The 18,509-nt window shown below is 40.6% G+C and overlaps 1 protein-coding gene across 1 annotated transcript in view; it reads right to left on the bottom strand.

Moving 5' to 3' along the window:
- Positions 1-18,509, bottom strand: part of ccdc85al (coiled-coil domain containing 85A, like) — a 26,836-nt gene continuing 8,327 nt past the window's right edge. The window contains exons 3-4 of the mRNA XM_031288983.2: positions 4,693-4,750; positions 1-1,084 (exon numbers count right to left, since the gene is read on the bottom strand). Of these exons, the coding sequence (XP_031144843.1) occupies positions 1,066-1,084; positions 4,693-4,750 (77 nt within the window). The 3' untranslated portion in view covers positions 1-1,065. The remainder of the gene's footprint in view (positions 1,085-4,692; positions 4,751-18,509) is intronic.

Raw genomic sequence — 18,509 nt, forward strand, 5'->3', positions numbered from 1 at the left:
TTTACATAAAGAAGTCTGTTTATTATTTGATATATATCATGTGCATCTTCATATAATAGTTCTAATACCAGTAAGTCAAAAATAATAATCATATTATATTTATATATATAGATATATAGAAAACTAATCCAATAATCTACTTTTACTTGGACTTTACTTCCTTGTAAAAAAACAACATGGAGAAACATATAATCTTCTCCCCAGCTTTGATATAGGCGCTTTAAGGGAGCAAAGAAGATAATACAAAAAAAGAAAAATAACACCTGAACATTGCATCTTATAGAACTAGAACATCTGTCAGCAGCTAGTAATGATGACCATCTTGGTTTAAGACACAGGAAGAGGTTGTTTTTTTTTTTTGTCTTTGCTAGTACATCTTTGACAAATATGCTTTTTGTTTTGTTTTTAAATTCTGTTGAAATGTAACGTTGAAGACGATGGCATTCATGTAATTAGCTGGATTTGGAGACTGAGAGACAGAACGTAGATTACACCAGTCTCGTTACACACTTTGGAGATGATGGATATCTGAAGATGAAGGAGAGAGGGGAAAGGGTGGGAAAACAGGGAGGGAAATAGGAGAAAGAGGGAAAAGTGCTGGAAAATAAAGGTTCAGAAAGAAGTTCAATGTATGTGCTTCTCCACCAATGATGTACATTTGTAAACAGAGGGTAGCGGCAGAAACAGTGCAGATTCCTGTACATCTTCTCTCACCGATCCCCAGCGCCCCTCCCATTCTTTGAGTGCTCTCCGAGAGGTGGCCGTGACACAGTTGGAAGGGAGAGATATCCACTCTAATCCATTTAGCTCTGGCAGTCTTCGTGAGTTTTACCAACCGTACTAATAGCATTCCACCCAAAACTCCCTGCCCCCTCTTCTCTCAAACTCTCGATAAGTCGAAATAAAAACATGGAGGCAGGCTGTTGACACAACACGACAGACCATCCAGAGTCGTGTAGGACGGCGTCGAGGGGCCCTTGTATCTATCAAGCCCAGAGACGCAAGAGGGTTGTACCACTGCCATCCCCCCCCTCCATTTGAGGAGACTAGCTGGTTAAGTTGGGGTCAAGACGAGGCATCAAAGCTGTACAGGAATAGAAGAACAAGAGAGCTTATTTATTACAGTATAACCTTTGTGGGGCATTACTGATAGTATTTTAAAGGGGTGATAGAATGATTATATAGGGTATTTTACACTGTTCCTTAAGGTCTCCTAATAGGGTATGTAACATTGGTTGGGCTGAAAATTGCCCAAATGCTATTTTATTAGGCCCTTAACTACCCTGTGAATATGGCTCTATTTGGAACAAGAACTTTTCTTCCAAATATGGTATGCTCATGAATATTTAGATGAGCTGCGCGCTGATTGGTTTGAGCGAACCCCATAGAAACAAATTGGAGACGAGACAGCAGGTCTCATATTTCAGACACTGCAAAGTTATACATTGTTTGTCGGGCTATTTCGTTATTAAATTCACTTCTGAGACTTTTTTAAGCGAGAAATCAACTATATAAAGCTCAAATATGGGCCGTTTTACGAAAATTGATGACTAATTGCAAATTTGGTAAGACGTGTCGGACTTTAGCTAAGAGCTCCACACAGTCTGACGAGAAAGCGGCAACCTGAACCACCATACCCAGTGAAAGTCACCGTTTCTCGGGCTCGGGGCTCCGCGGAGCTCCATGGAGCTGGCTGGCTGCCAGCTGCCGGCATAACTAGAGTAGCTATATTTACAGTTTGAATTTCATCACACCACTTATATAACATGTACCCCAAGGTCTTTTTAAGCTAACAATGGTGTCCGATTTCAATTTAATGCATTTTTGTGAACATTAGGGATTTCGTTAGCTGCTACTGTCCCTTCAATCCTATGTGTACAGGTAGCAGCTAGTTAGCTTCACTTTCGGCATAATAAACGTATATTTACAGTTTGAATTTTGTCACGGCACTTATATAACATCTACCCCAAGGTCTTATAAAGCTAACAATGGTGTCTGATTTCAATTTAATGCATTTTTGTGAACATTAGGGATTTCATTAGCTACTACTGTCCCTTCAATCCTATACAGATCACAGCTAGTTAGCTTCACTTTCGGCATAATAAACATATATTTACAGTTTGAATTCCGTCACACCACTTATATAACATCTACTCCAAGGTCTTATAAAGCTAACAATGGTGTCCGATTTCAATTTAATGCATTTTTGTGAACATTAGGGGTTTCGTTAGCTGCTACTGTCCCTTCAATCCTATGGGTAAATATCGTGGCTAGCTGCAAGCCCTGGAGCTCCATCAGGGCCTCGGCATTTTGTAGTCCAGTAACCCAGTAACCGGTGACTTTGCGCGGGTATGGAGCGCCGCGGGCTTCCCTTCGTGACGGAGATCCAGCTAGCTCACAGCGAGTCTATGAAGTAGGACACGCCGGGCAGCAAGGCAGCACCGGCCGCTGTCACGTAGCCTGCTGAGCTCCTGATGAACTGCGACACAGTCGGACAAAATTTGCAATTAGCCATCAATTTTCGTAAAACAGCCCATATTTGACCTCTACATAGTTGATTTCTAGCATAAAAAAGTCTCAGAAGTGAATTTAGTAATTAAATAGCGGACCTCTGGAGATCTGCATGACCTAGCTAGATTCAGAAGACTAAGCTGACCTCAGGTCAGTGGTGTAGCCTATGCAAATGTTGGGGCGTGACAAAGACTGAGTTGAGATCATGACGTCATCATCTAGCTTTTGTTGAGATTCGCCCGTTTTCAGCGGCAGTTTCAAAATGTGAGATTTGCAGAGGATAGGGGTATCAATGGGATTTTGAGCTTCTATGTATGTCCTATTTACCCTCCAAACTGTCGTTATTCAACTATGACAAGGTAAAATCGGTTTTGCATTCTGTCACCCCTTTAAAAGGAAGTCCAGCTTCTGTGGGACAATATCAGGCATTCATGAACACTATTCTTGTATGCATTTTGCTGCTTGCAAAGTAAGGCACCACTAAAATTCTGCATTACTCAGAAAGCATTACTCAATTCCATGGTGATTACTGTAATACTCAACAGATAGCAATACAAACATTCCCTTTTTCACAGCAGGGATTTTGATTTGTTATAGTAGGAAAAGCACAGGTGTTACTAATAATAAATGATGTCTATGTTCTGTTCAAGTGTCCCAGTAAGCCATGGCAGTGAGGCAGTGTGCACAATACCAGGACTCTGAAACTGAAGCAGCTAAATGGAATTCAACCATCATTAATTTTATTATTTACACATGTACACATGTCAAAATTTCAAATGTCAGATAAGTACAGGTCACCTGCCTCTCATACCAACACGAATACTGGATTTAACCTTGAAGGCGGTATTCAATTCTTACAATAATCCATCAAGTCTGCAAAATGTAAGTGTTAATAAGTTGGAAACAATAAAATGGATTTTGGTCATAGGGTCCATGAGCCATAGGGTCTTTTACAAAAGATGCTCTTGGCTTGTTCGTGAACTATAAGGCATTAGCAAATGATTTATTAACCATTAATAAATGCTAGATAGATAGATAGATAGACAGTCAGTCAGACAGACAGACAGACAGACATACAGACAGACAGACAGACAGATAGACAGATAGATAGATAGATAGATAGATAGATAGATAGATAGATAGATGCAGAAATCCTGTGGAAGCAAATAAAAGAGACAGAGAGTTTAGGAAGTAAGATGTTCATCACTGCAGCCTTTTGTGTTGCTTATCAGTGACAGATCCTTTTGTTCCCGCCTGCGTCTGTCTCCACCACAGCAGAGAGCACAGGGACGGCCATGGGACCTGACTTCATTGTTAGCGCATATCCTTGTTGTTTTTCTCTGAGCTCGCAAATCATCTACTGACATGAAGTACACTTTCTTCTGTTCCTCACCTGAGTCATTGATATTTTTGTCTGAGGTAAGTGAGAGTGGGCTGGAAAAGCACAGGCACAGAAATGAGGTGAAAAGACTGATGTGAAAGAAAAAGAGGAAGACGCCTTCATCCACAGGTAGAAAAAGGTCACCATATATGGAAGAACAAGCATAAGAATGTGTGTTTGAATGACGCGTGTTTGTATGTGTGCATGTTATGGCTATGGTGGGACGTGACTATCCTCTAGGGGGAGGTATGTCTTGTCTTGCAGTCATTAAATATTAATACAGCCATCTCGCCCTCCCACTGGGGCCTGAGTGAAGATGTAGGATGGCACACAGGACAGGATAGGGTCACCTCTAACTCGGTAGGCCCACTGTAAACCCACTGTGATTACACCTGGGCCCGACCAAGCATGCAAACACATTACTCATCTGGAGCCAGGACGCTGGGCTACCTCAAGGACTGACCCCGCAATGCAATAGGTTCACAACAAAACATGAATCAGATATTGTGTTGATCACCTAATGATTAGCAAGAGAACAGAGTGAAAATATTACATTTTTTGATACAGTCCCAACACAAATACCCTCAAACCCAACTGGTAAATGTAAATAGGTTTAGAGACTCCAAATAAAGAAAGCACTCTGTATGGTAAAATAGAATAATGACAGCTAATTACAGGATTATGGGCCCTCGTGAAAAGAGCACACAATGACCTTCATTGGCTGTTCTTCTTCTGTCAAAGACTCTTATTAACGCAAAAGAGGTTAATGAAAAAGAAACAAGGTGGAGAGGGGTTCTTACCTGTCCCATAGCTTGACATTTCTACAGTTGTTGGTGCAGCAGCCGGCTGATATCAAGGCTGTGACAAAGAGAAAGAAAGAAAGACAAAGGAAGAGATGAGTTTTCAATGTGTTGTTGTGACAAAAGCAGAGCGCCTCGTTAATCAAATGATTTGGAGCTGACGTCTGTCTTTGCATAATCATTAATAAAGCATGGTGATGGAGTACTACCAGTGTAAGAAATGTATGCAAAAGGCGGAATTGGGAATTGGTTTATTTTTTAACATGTCCCAGTCATCACTAATGCAAAAGCTGACTGAACCATATATAAAGTAATACTTTGAAATTTTGGAAAATACAATTGCTTGCTGTTTTGCAGAGTTAGATGAGAAGATCGATACCACTCTCATGTCTCCATGTTAACTATGGAGCTACAGTATAGCCAGGAGGTGATTAGCTAAGTTAAGAAAAAGTCCGGAAGCAAGGGGAAACAGCTAGCCTGGCTCTCTCCAAAGTTCAGTTACATGGTATAACTATTTCTTGGCAAACAATGGTTTATCCTTTGCCCAGCACTTCTGTGCAGCTTGCCTAGCAACCCCTAATGAAGTTTTAACTAAGTCACTGAGAGAATTAGCAAAAGCCTGTGATTCCCAACAAAACCCCAAATCACTGTTTTTACAATTTTGTTTGTGATGAACAGATTAATCAAAAGAGGTTTAACGTGTTACAGTAATGAGTGACCTTTATAGGTGCCGGTTGTCAGATTTATTTACTTTGGACAGAGCCAGGCTAGCTGTTTTCCCTTGCTTTCAGTCTTTATGCTAAGCTAGGTGTGAAAAGGCTGCCTTTCTCCCTTTTCACTAGGCCCTGCTCCCAAAATTAATACTGTTTGTGTCTGCTTAATTCTTAATGTTGTAGGTTATTGTTTTAGTGTATTTGTTACTTTATTATTTGACATAGGCCTGTTCAGCAGGTTTTATGGGTTCATAGGAGGGTAGCTCAGCTGCTCACCAGCTTAATCAGGGAAAGTGGATGCAGGTTTGCCTCATTAGGTCTTTTCTGAAGGGAGGGGCTGGACAATCCTAAAGTGAAGAACAATAGGTAAGATAGTTCTGCAGTAACTGACATTTTTATAATATTTGGGGTGCCTATTGTAGTGGGTGCACATATATGTATAAATAGTATTGTCGGCAGTAACTGTTCTATCCAATTGTAATGATGTTTTGAGAAACTTAAGTGTTACTGTTGCTTGCTCAGGATAGCTCACCCTATAATCACCTGTGCAGGTGGTAGGTTCTAATTAAGGGAGGCTGAGTTAAAAAGGGCTTCAGGAGAAGAAGGCTTGAGGAATTGTGGCAGCTTGCTGTGAGGTTGCAAGTTTGTTTGCTGTTATTTTGCCTTGGTTTAATATTGTTTTTATGTATTTTGGTTTTGAGTATGTTTTAGTGTCATTTTTGTTAATAAAGACACAAAGTGTGAATTGTAAGATCCTCTCCAGTTGACATTGACACTAGTCTAATTGCCGCCAGGCTCTAGCTCCATGCTTAATCTACAGAGTGGTATCAATATTCTTATTCTTGGCAAGAAAGTGAGTAAGTGTATTTCTTACTATTACACATTATTATTATACTATACAGTATGGTACATCTCATTAAACGGTTTCCTTTTTCTTCTATAAACTCAAAGCATTTCAAAATAAACAATGTAGGGTAAATCTTTTAGAATTCACTAAAAGACATAGTACACTCAAAAGGACCATGGCCACCATTTTGGATGTTGGATAGCGCAGCATTTAAAACCTTTTTTCACATCCCCCCCTCATCTGTTTTAATCTCTGCTCCAATGGTGCAAGTGACAGCAAGCAGAGTGGTGACAACCTTCGCGCAAAATGTGAATCATAATGTGCACACATGCACTACTACAGTACAACACAACTACAGGCAGACTGATTTATCTAGACCTTAATCTCAAAGTGTATCAAATTAAAGATTAGAAGATAATTTGGAACAATAGCTGGAGACTTAAGGGGCAGACAGTGAGAGATAGAAACAAGGATTTATTTTGCTTAAGGAGAGATAGATTACTTTGTTCACTACAAGTTCAGCTGTGCCCTCTTACACTGACAAGTGTAAGAGAGGTTACACACCAACCAGACGGCCGACCGAAAAGGCAGTCGGACTGATCAGTCGGGTCCCCGAGGTCCAAAAAAATGCCTCAAAACACACTGAGGCGACGCCGACTTAAGCGTACGCTCAGCGCGTGCGCGAAACGTAATACGTCTCCATAGCAGCAGACGGCACTTCTCTGTATTGTTTCCCAGAAAATGAAAACCGGCAGCTGATAGGACGAACGCGTCACGTGGGTCTTTTTTTTCTGGAAATTCACAGCCAGACTGTCATGGCGGCTTGTTCAGAATACGATCTCATATTGTATTAAAATAGTTCATCAAAACGTGTTTCTGAAAACATTTTAAGCGAGAAATAGGCCGTGCAGTTGCTGAATCTGTCTTCATTTCAGATCGACAAAGGTCCGTTTAAAAGATTTTCGTCAGATTTTGAGCGGCTCATCCGCTCGCCATTTCCGGGTGAGTCCCGACTGCCCTGTCTCCGACTGAACATGTCAGATCGGCCCAAATGAAGGCCGACGGGTGACGGCACGGAACACACTGAACAGACTCGAGTCACCGACCTCGCCAGACTGTCCGACGGCCGATAATCGGCTCTGTGTGTCAGCGCCTTAAGACATCACACTATTGCACTCAACATTATTGTCCTTAAACACAAGGCAGGCTCTTGACTCTATCTCGACATCCTTGACTAAAACCTCCTGTGTTGCTTTATTTCTGCTTGCCAAGAAAAATGTTGTTGTCAAACAAAATGGTGTTAATCTAAAACGGTATTAAAGTACAGGACACACACCATTTGCCCTCATACTCTGGCTCTGTAGGCACTTCTGGTCAAAACTTGGTTCGGTTAAGCGGTGGAAAAATGCCTTTGCCTTAAGTGGCCCAAGCTTTAAAACAAAACAAAATTGTATCCCTCTGTAACTCATTTGTCCTTCAAAACAATTCTTTTCTCCTTGCTTCCCTGCTTTGTATCTCTCTCTTCTCTTTCTCTCTTCACTAGCGGTTTCCTCCCCATGAGCCCATAATCATGTTTTCAGCACATTTCCTCTCCTTGGTGTGCTAACATCTCTCATTAAAGATTCATAACGCTCTTGTGACCGTCGAGTTCTGCGAAAAATACCAGTAGCCACCTTCACTAAAGTTCCCTGCCCCTTCCCTCACTCTGTTTAGCTTGGTGGGGGGAGGGGGATGAGGCAATTGACGGCACAAAGAGATATGAACTACTTTAAAGAGTCGGGGGATGCAGAGGTGGGCTGGAGGATATTTTCATTTGGAGGTCAGGGTGTGTGGAATGGAATTGATTTCACGGCTAAAGCAGAGCTCATAGACCAGTTAGAGAGCACTTAATACATGATCACATCTCACTTCCTCCTCACACACGAACACAAACAGAGAAACAGAAAGTAGCCTACAAAGGAAGTATAGCTGATACTGTAGCTGTTTGGCACATTTAAAAGCAGGACTTTCATGCTCTGATGGATCGATTCAATCAAAGAGTGGTCTAGCAAGGAAATCCCAGCAGTTTCTGAGTGTGGTTTTGGATTGATGCTTGAAATGATTCAAATATGATGAGACAATTCTTACAAATCAGCTCTGAATTTATGCTAGTCATATTAATACAGAATTAATATTATGCCCACTGTGCAATGTAATTAGTTCCAGATGTGTTTCAGATAAATGTTCATAACAAACACATGGTTGACGTCCCCACTGTTTCTGAGCTCAGAGCCTGTCTGGAACATCCAGATTAATTTGCAAACATGCTTGATACTTTCATTTACTGTGATAGAGAGCAACGTTTGCAGTAAGCAGAAGATTTACAGTGGAAACAGTTTTCCTTGATGTATGTTACTGCAAAGGAGAAGACTTCCTTATGTTGTCTTGTAAGCATAGAAAGAAAGTTCTTATGGTCTCCATGTGGTATCACAGTAGCACAGACGTGTACTTACATTTTTGAGAAGGTGCCTGCCAGCATAGCCACAGCGTCTATGTGTGCATATCCTCCATAGCTAACACATAACTAAGAATCTAACACGCTAACACAAACTGGAGACTCTCGACAGGCTGTTACATCCTGCAACGTGAGGGTCACCTGACCAACAGGGTAGCCTAGCTAACGCAACTGCTAGCAAGCCAATCAGCTAATATGTTTTCTTGGCTACTATTAGCCTACAGTATTATCTAAAAGACCACAGTAACTGAGGGTTTGACTATGTATTATATGTATTAATTTTAACACATTTCAGCATAACTTGATCTTAAAGAAATATGTCAAATGAACACAACCTCTCAACACCGTGTTACGTGGTGGTGGCACATAATGTGTAAAAACTATTTGCCAGACTCAAACCCTGGCTGCTGCCAAGGACTAAGCCTACATGGGGTGCACACTCTACCAGGTGAGCTAGAGGTTGCCCCACCACAACATTTTTAACACATTAGCCTACGTGCCACCACCATGTAATACGGTGTTAGTGCATTTCTTCTTTTGCTGTATAGATTTAGGTTAGGTATAGGTTGTTTTTAGCATTGAGTTATTTTACCGTACTAGTAGACATGCTAGCAAGGCTACTCAAGAAATAGCTGTTGGCTGTCTCCATCTGTCACCTGACCTTTGCCGGTTGCAGTGGTCCGTCAAGAGTCTTCTAACAGAAACAAACAAAGAAAGTCTAAAGGAAGTGTAGCCATTCTATTTAAATTGTACATTTGAAAAAAGGACTTTGTTTGAACATGCTCTGATAGATCGATACAAGCAATGACATCTTAGCAGTTTCTGAATGTGTTTTTGAATTGTTTGGAGTTCTGAAACATGAATTTCTGTTGGTTATATTGGTGCAAAATTAGGACCACTATATAATGTGATTAGTTCCAGATGCTTTCCCGGATTAATTTTCATAATAAACACATGTCTGCGAGGCCTTGTCATCACACTGCCATATGAAGGTTGGCGCCCCTCTGTTCTCAAGCTCATTACCTTGTCTGGGACGTCCAGATCAGTTTCAAACGGGCTTGATATTTTTGTCCCGTTGCATTATTTTTGGTCATTCTGTACCTCACAGTAGATACACCTACGATGCCTACAATTAGCTTACAGTACAGTCAGGAATTAGAGTACAAAGACAACAAGTAACATACAATTAAAGCAACAGCCAGAGCTGGTGGAAACAATACAGTTACTTGTTCAACGTACCAAGCTAAGTCAGTTCTGGGTCTTAGGACTCACCCGCTCAAGCACAAGAACAATTAGCTTAAATGGATTTGCTGTCTCAAGGTCTGCAGACAGACACACACACACACACACACACACACACACACACACACACACACACACACACACACACACCGCACAGGTCACAAGATTACAAACTGCTGTCTTGTGATGGAGCAGTCCTGTTAACACACAGCAGGCATGTGCCAAAATCCAAGAGAATCCATTTAAAGTGAACTTGATCAATGTCTAACGAAACTTGCCTTGTGACCTCTTCAAAGAGAGTTATACTGTGAGAAAACATACAGCACACTTGGACGATGGTTTGTTAATTTAGTTATGGGCAGGGCGTTAAACCCAAAATTGGATTTAATGGGATGTGAGAAATGTGTAGAGGGAAGAGGGCACTGTGTGGGTCAGAGCAAGAGTATATAGATAATGTGATTACTCAAGAATAGTGTGGGGTCTAAGCTCCCTTAAATTCCACCTCTGTTCACCAGAGCTTGAGTGAAAGGCTCTAAATTTCCCCACAAAGAGATTTATGAGATTGGCTGGGGAGAAGCTTCTCCCACAATGAATAAATCACTGTTCCGGATGGGGAACGATTTTTCTTCTGCAACCAGACACCAATTATGAACTCTATATAACTCATAATCTTAGTTCATATAAGAACTATTTTTTAATCTGATCATCTTTCGTTTCATGAAAATGGGTGAAATAAGTCTGAAAAAAATATTTAAAAGGAGGCTGGAATCCAAAACAGCTCTGAAAAAAGATCTGAATTAATGGTGTATCTGTGTCATTTCTCAAAATCAGTAATCGTTGTTATCGTTATTGATGTTTGAATCAAACTGGGAAACACAAAAACCTGCTCTCCTCACGGCTGAGCTTCCAACCGATCTACTATGAATCCTCTTTTTTTCTGTCACCGCCTCCCTCTTCTTCACTCAGCTAACAGATCAATGCAAGGTAATTTCACATGGCCATTCCCTCAGATCTCCTAAAATTCTGCCACATAAAATATTCAGGCTGGCTGTGCAGGAAAGCCTGTGGAAATGCATGGTAGATCAGTGACCTTCTGTTTAGCTAGCAATCAGTCAGACAATCAGTCAGTCAGTCAGTCAGTGAGGCTGCCTGGCAGGAGAGCTACTTGTCTTGACGTCCCTCGGGCGGCTTCAGTCAGTGCTGATATGTGCAACACTGGAGCATGAGACTAAGCTCTGAATGCATAACACAGAGATTATGAGTGGCCAGAACACATACACAACATACAAGTTGAAAAAAAAGCAGGATACTTACACATTCAAGTCAGTGTTTGGTCAGTCTCACAGAAAGGCCACAGTCTTGGGAGGCCAGACTTTAAGTCAATACTACCTTCAGGTCTGGGGAATTTCAGAGCTTTGGTTGTTTCTGCTGCACTACTGTAGCACTGATATGCTGATTGGCTACGCTGGTTGACAGTCGTGGACGCATTAGCTGTCAGTCAGTGTTAGAGAGACCCTGGTGGCTTGTCTTTCTTATTCAAATCAATAAAAATGACTAGAGTAAACTCATTTGTGTAAAGAAATAATAATATCAAGGTGTAATTTACTATGGCTGGCATTTTCAAACTCATCAACAAAATGGCTGCCTCAGGACTTCCAAAGATCTCTTTCTGAAGTCAATTTTTTGACATTTTCTCCAGATCTTATATGCAATATAATATGCCATGCTTAAAGTCATTACACTATTCTCAGTTGAGCAATGATAGGAAATGTTACAATGTTGCATAGTTGTTTCAAATGGCAGGGAATTATGCATTGTTCACTAAAGAACACTAAATAATTAAAAGGGACAATATATCTAAAGTTGGTAAATATGGAGTAAGGAATGGTTTCACATTTTGGGATATATACTTGCTCGCTTTCTTGCCTTGTGTTAAGTATGGAGCTGGAGCTGGAAGGCCATTTACTTAGCTTAGCATAAAAAATGAAAGCAGAGGGAAACAGCTAGCCGGCCTAATAGAACCTCTAAATCTCACTAAAAAACACATTGTATGTTGTTTGTTTAATCTGAACACAACCCGAAATGTCAAAATGACAATTTGTGGTTTCAAGTTTGTATGTTGAGCTAATGGCTCTCTAACTCAAAAACATAAATATCTTTCCCAAAATGTGGAACAATTCCTTATAAGAAACAGCTGGACTAGTGTAGTTACCATAGACTGTATAAAGGAAGTGGACGTAGCCATCGTGACGTCATCCATTGGTCTGTGGACTTCCAGTTTTGAAACCTCAAGTTGGGCATTTTGGACATCGCCATCTCGGTGTTTTGGAACCAGAAGTGACCATATTTGGACAAGAGGCTAAAGCTGGGTAGCTCTGACTGAGAACCCGAGAACACTTGTTAATCCCAAGGTAGCCACGCCCTAAAGCATACCCTGCTTTATCATTTATTTTACTCTCTAAATGGGACCATCATTTACAAAATGAACATCACGCTGTATTGAAAAATACTTGAAACTAGCGATTAAGACCATGAACTCAAATAAATCCTGAGAAGTAGAGTCATTATATATATATATCATCTTATAGACTTCTAGACATCAGACTTCTTTTGCAACCAGTAGAGTCACCCCCTGATGGCCATTAGAAATTATGCAGGTTTAAGGAACTTCCACAACTGTTTTTTAGGCCTTTATTTTAAATATGACGGGAGAGAGAGGGGGAATGACATGCGGCAAAGGGCCGCAAGTCGGAACCAAACCCACAGCCGCTGCGTCAAGGAGTAAGCCTCTGTATTGGGCGCACACTCTATCAGGTGAGCTACCCAATGCCCAGGAACTTTGATTCACTCTTCAGGCCAGGAGGTTGCCGCTTGGTCTGCTTTGCTTGGTGAATTGTCTTTTTGCTCATTTGGTGTCCTTAAAAGTGAACTCCTAAATCACTCCTAAATGCTTTTAGGGGAACAGTTTGTTGTTCAGAATTTTATTATTGGTTAAAAAGATCTTTATTGTTCTTTTATATTCTTTTTAAATGTATTTTAGGCTGTAAAATGGGTAATCTCCACAGAAATCATTCCTAGTGTTGCTTTAAAAACATTTTTTTTATTTAAGCTCACATTTCTTGTCACATTAGTCTATGCAAAGTATAACAATACAGACATAAGAGAGGGAAAATGGTCATGCTGCTATAATTAATGGTAAATGTCTTCTCACTACTGTGTAAGAACTGTAATGGAGTGATGGCAGCAGGTATGAACGGCAAATACTTGAAGCCGTGGTTTCTGCTGTTTGACTCACTTTGGGGCTGAAGTAGATTGTAGAGCAATGAGAGTACGAAACTCACTGTAGTAGATCTGGATAATCTGAGCCCTGTAGGCTGATCAAGGCTACTGTGTGTGTGTGTGTGTGTGTGTGTGTGTGTGTGTGTGTGTGTGTGTGTGTGTGTGTGTGTGTGTGTGTGTGTGTGTGTGTGTGTGTGCGCGCGTGTGGTTATTTTGCCTTTGTGATCTCAGGGACAGACAATCAAAAGAGAGAGCATACTCATGCAACCACATGCAAAGTCATGCATGGAGTATAGATGTCACTTTTTGAATATTACCAGGAATTTTGGTGTTCTGTTTGGGTACAAAATCTTTGTTCTGAAATCAACCACTGCTGTACAATTCATATCTAAACAAAAGAGATCAGCAGAGCAGGAAAAAAAACAACAGAATACCATCAGAAAGATTTATAGAAGCAAGTGCTGTCAATCCATCCATTCTTTTCTTACTTTTGTCCTCCGTGTTCAAGCCCCCCACATCATCCCTCCACGTTCTACAAGGGCCTGTGTTGTCAGTCACATTGGTATGGTACGCATTCTGACATGACTCTCAAAGGTAAATTAAATATTTAAGCAGACATTTGCAAGATAAACTGCTGTTGTCCTATTTTAACATGTCACCACCCATCACTCCTCAGTGCTGTTTAATAATATAACAGGCCGGGTATAAAGTAGAAAATTGTAGTGTGTGTGTGTGTGTGTGTGTGTGTGTGTGTGTGTGTGTGTGTGTGTGTGTGTGTGTGTGTGTGTGTGTGTGCGTGTGTGTGTGTGTGTATGTGTGCGTGTGTGTGGCTCAGATGGGAGAGGATAAGAAGCAGTATTGGTAATTTCACCAGCTCTGAATGATGTTAGTTTTCAAGCATCCCAGAATTCTTTGCTGCTTTCTGTAGCGCCAAGGATCTTTATTTAATGGCTTCTGTCTTCTCCATTCCCACAAGCCTTCGGACCTTGATGACCCATGTCCTGAGGCGGAAACTTGTTTACACTCTCTGAGACTGTTCTAGCACTCCCCTCCCTGATGAAAACAACTAATCCTTCTGTAGTTGTGTCTTGTTTAAAAGGCATTTTGTATTAAGATAGAAATAATGCAATGCATTGCATCAGATAAAAAAAATGTTGAGGCAGTTCACTTCAGAACAATGCAATGAAATATAGAATTTAAGGAAAGTTTCGTCATGTAAAGCCTGAAGGATGAGCTGACATTAAGGTCTAGGTGTGGACAAGAATTTACATCCTCTGCTCTTAAAATAAAGCATATTTCACGCTGCTCTTCTCACATTAAATACATAGAAATGCAATCCCATGATTAAAAGTAGAATATAAAAGGATGTCAACACAAAGTTTCATGGAAAAAACAATCTGTAAATCCATCAGCCTACATTTAGAGAAACTACTACAAAAAAGTAGCATACCTGCAGAGAAAATGACCATCTACTGAAGTTCAAGCAAGCCTAAGAATTCCTTCAATTCCATGTTTTACCTGCAGCTAAAGCTTACAAAGCCAGATGAAAGAGGTAATTAAATGCACATTTTTGCTGTAACAGTAAAGGAAATGAACCAGTCAGTCTGGAGCAGTGGGGGGTAATGAAAGTGATTTCAATATCTCCTAGAGGAAATCTCACAGACTCTCTGAAAGAGAACGAGTAAGAGATAATGATGTAGATATAATGAGAGTGGTGCCAATCATTTCATGTTGGTCGGATCAGCCCATCCATCCGCGGTAATGGGAGCTGCACACATGCCTCGCTGTCATTCTCATCAGGAAAACATTACATCAAATGCACATAATGCACAATATGGACAGGAGATTTATGCCCCAGGAAATGGATAACTACATCCTGGGTGTTGGGAAAGGGAGAGATAATAATGTTGTCAGCTGCAGCGGTTTGACATGTTATGTTCCCATTATGTTATCTCACTTTCTATCCCTGTTCTAACAGATGGTGAGGCTGTAAAAACCATCACACTGATGGCAGCAGCAAAACAGCTCATCACCGCTGCTTGATCAGACAGGTGCCACAGACATAGAGCATTAAAGCAAGACAATGTAACTTTTTAAAGAAGAAATGACACATTCTTTCTCTTACAGATTAAAAGTTGGATTGCATCATTGTTCAATTAAATGCACTCAGGGGTTTTGCCAATACCCCCTTGCCTGGTGTGGTATAGCCAGCAGCTTCTGGTGGCTTATGTTGGCTAACTTAAACTTTCTTTTCAGACATGGAATACATAACATTGCTGCTTACCATTGGGCTACTGTAGTAGCACGGTGGCCCAATGGTTAGCACTGTGGCTTCACAGCAAGAAGTTACGGGGTTCGAACCCTGGTCTTCCGGGGCCTTTCTGTGTGGAGTTTGCATGTTCTCCCTGTGTCTGCGTGGGTTTTCTCCGGGTACTCTGGTTTCCCCCACCACTAATAACATGTTCCACTCCCTCTCTACCGAGCTGATGTATGGTGAGTGTCATAAGGCTGCCGTGCATCAGCCAGGTGGGTGCTACACATTGGTGGTGGTAGAGAGCGCTATATAAATGTAATGAACTATTATTATTATTTTTCGATCTGTTATAATAATGGCTTTTTGTCATTCAGACATACATAAATATTTGTAATGGCTTTATTCCGACTTGACAAACCAATGCTTGCGCTGTATTTGGCACCTGGTACGCCACAGGGAGCGATGTCAATGCCGGAGAACAGTGGTGAGTTAAACAGTTATTATATGAAGGAAGAAAAAGTGCCCTCAGTTCTCTCCCAAACTACATCAGTGAGGGATTTTAAAAAGTACTTTGCCGTCGAAGCCTTTGTTAATGACCACATGACCACAAGGGATGCCTCGCCTCCCCAAAAGCGAATCCCCTCGTAAATGTTCTTATCTTTTATTAAAATTCTTATTTTGTAATGTTAGACAATTGGAAAGCATATCATTTAAAGATTTTAAGTTAGGATGCTCCATTTGATTCATATTTGCTCATATGCTGTATGTAAATGTTTATGCATGGCATGGATGAAAAGTGAAGATATAGAGTGGAAATGCTGGTCTGATTGCTGTTGTGTTTGTTGCTGGGGAATAATCATCTCCTAAACATCTCAAAATTGGCTCATTTACAGTGCAGGAGTTTTATTAAACAGATGTGTTACTGATTTTCTTTGTGCATAAGACATTATAATTAAGGACACATTTTTTGCACTCAATACGGAAAGACATGCATTCACTAAATCCATTATACTTGTGACTCAGCTCGACCTGTGCTACTATGATTTAGCATTTTACCATAATCCCAAAATTGTCACTGTGGCCACAGTGGCTGCTGTTACTAGACTAAAAGTTACTAGACTTTGAGTCGTACAAAGGTGAGTAAACCTGAAGATACTCAAAGTAATATCTCTTATTATTCTGTTAATGTTCCTTAACAAGCTGACACTCATGCAAGTCAGTGTGACAAAAAAAAACATGAACATCAGATCTTCCTAGTCCCAAAGTAAGACGTCTAAAAGCTGCCAAAAATACAGCCTCACGCTGTGCGTGTACCTGATGCACTCATCTGTCCAGCTCCACTCACCTCCTTCACTCCCACCTGATGCCTTCACTGTCAGCACTCAGCATGACACACAGCTACAGCTGAAGTAAATGCAACATAGCTAAAAGTGGTTACTGCTGGTGATTTTGGGACTGACAGAGGTTCCCTCAGGCCCAGTGCTGCCCTCCTACTTCCAGTTAATTACCTGGCCTAGCAAGCTAATTTCCTCTTGGCTCAGTGGGCCGTTCCACATTGGGTCGGCATAAGAGGACAAAGACTGCTCTCCATTCCACTTGGTTTGCGTGTCTACCGGATGACTGGGGCTACTGTGGAACATTTGTCACATCCTTCTGGGGTTTGGGCTGGAGCAACGCTCAAACACGACAAGCAGCCTCCCTCATAAGTCACACCGCTATTTAGCTATGGAGCTGCTGGTTGGGGGGGGGTGGGGGGTTGTGCATCCTAAAACGGCCAACTGCTTGACATTTTCATCAATACTGATTGAATGATCTGGGGGGGGGGTTTAAACCTTTTTTTTTTTTTTTTTAAGAAAAATCTCTGGTTTTAATTAACAGGTGAAGAGAATCTAATGCAATGTTGATGCATTTTAGATTAACAGTAAGCTTGGTCTCATTCAAAACATTTCCTAGTATGCATAATTTGCAAGGCTGCTAATGTAAAAAACTAAAATTAACTGTAAACATATTCTACAACAACATATTGTATTGTGAAGTATTAACAGCTATGTACTGGCAACTCGAGTTGCCAGGTAACTTCTGTAATTTAATGAGAATACAAGTAAACTAGATTACAATTACTTGTTGTTTTTCTGTAAACAAGTAATTGCTGTAATTTATGTATAACACAAACACGTAAAAGTTATCCTGTAATATACTGTAATTTTTTTCTACAGTAATTAACAGCACTTTTATTAGCAACTTTTTTGCCAGGTATTTACTAGGTATTTAAATGTTACACTGTAACGAATTTCTCTGTAGAATTTACAGTCAAATTTGTTACAGTGTAACATTTAAATACAAACAAATGTCACATGCAGTGTATAATCATTCTCCTTGCCTCCACCTAATTTATAATTTAGCTTGCCAAAAATAATGTTTGTTCTCTTGTTGTAGACATTTCACACTCCATTTCCAAATTGACATTACAGTTGTCATGACTATTTGGCTGGAATTACCGGTAAAGCACCAGAAAAGTAGCATGCTTTGTTTGAGAATCACACGGAAAAGAGGAGATAAATGGCTTCTTGCCCCATCCGGGAGAAGCGAGCTTTCAAGAGACAAAGCTTAAGGCGGCTTGATTAAAAATGACAATGATATGCACCGGAGGTAGATAAACAAAGTGCCTAATCATGCACTCCTTGGTTAATGGCTGCACTGATGGCCTATAGGCAAGGGTGTTTGGGATAATTGGTCTCAGGTGTGATTACAAATTCAAATGCCGTGATAGCATTTACAAGTAACATTTCTGCTTTGCGGGGTTGTGATAAAGACATCCACCTTGAGAAACAAACATCTCTGATGGCCTCAGCTCAAACTAACTCTGGAGCTTTCAACCTGCTCTCATTCCTTTAGTGTTTTAAATAATAAAACACATCAAGCAGGGAATACCTACATAATTCTAAAATTAACAATACTACATTTATTTGCAGAAAAATATGCAACGTT

This window comes from Sander lucioperca, chromosome 4 (assembly GCF_008315115.2).
Source record: "Sander lucioperca isolate FBNREF2018 chromosome 4, SLUC_FBN_1.2, whole genome shotgun sequence".
In the NCBI taxonomy this organism is placed as follows: Eukaryota; Metazoa; Chordata; class Actinopteri; order Perciformes; family Percidae; genus Sander; species Sander lucioperca.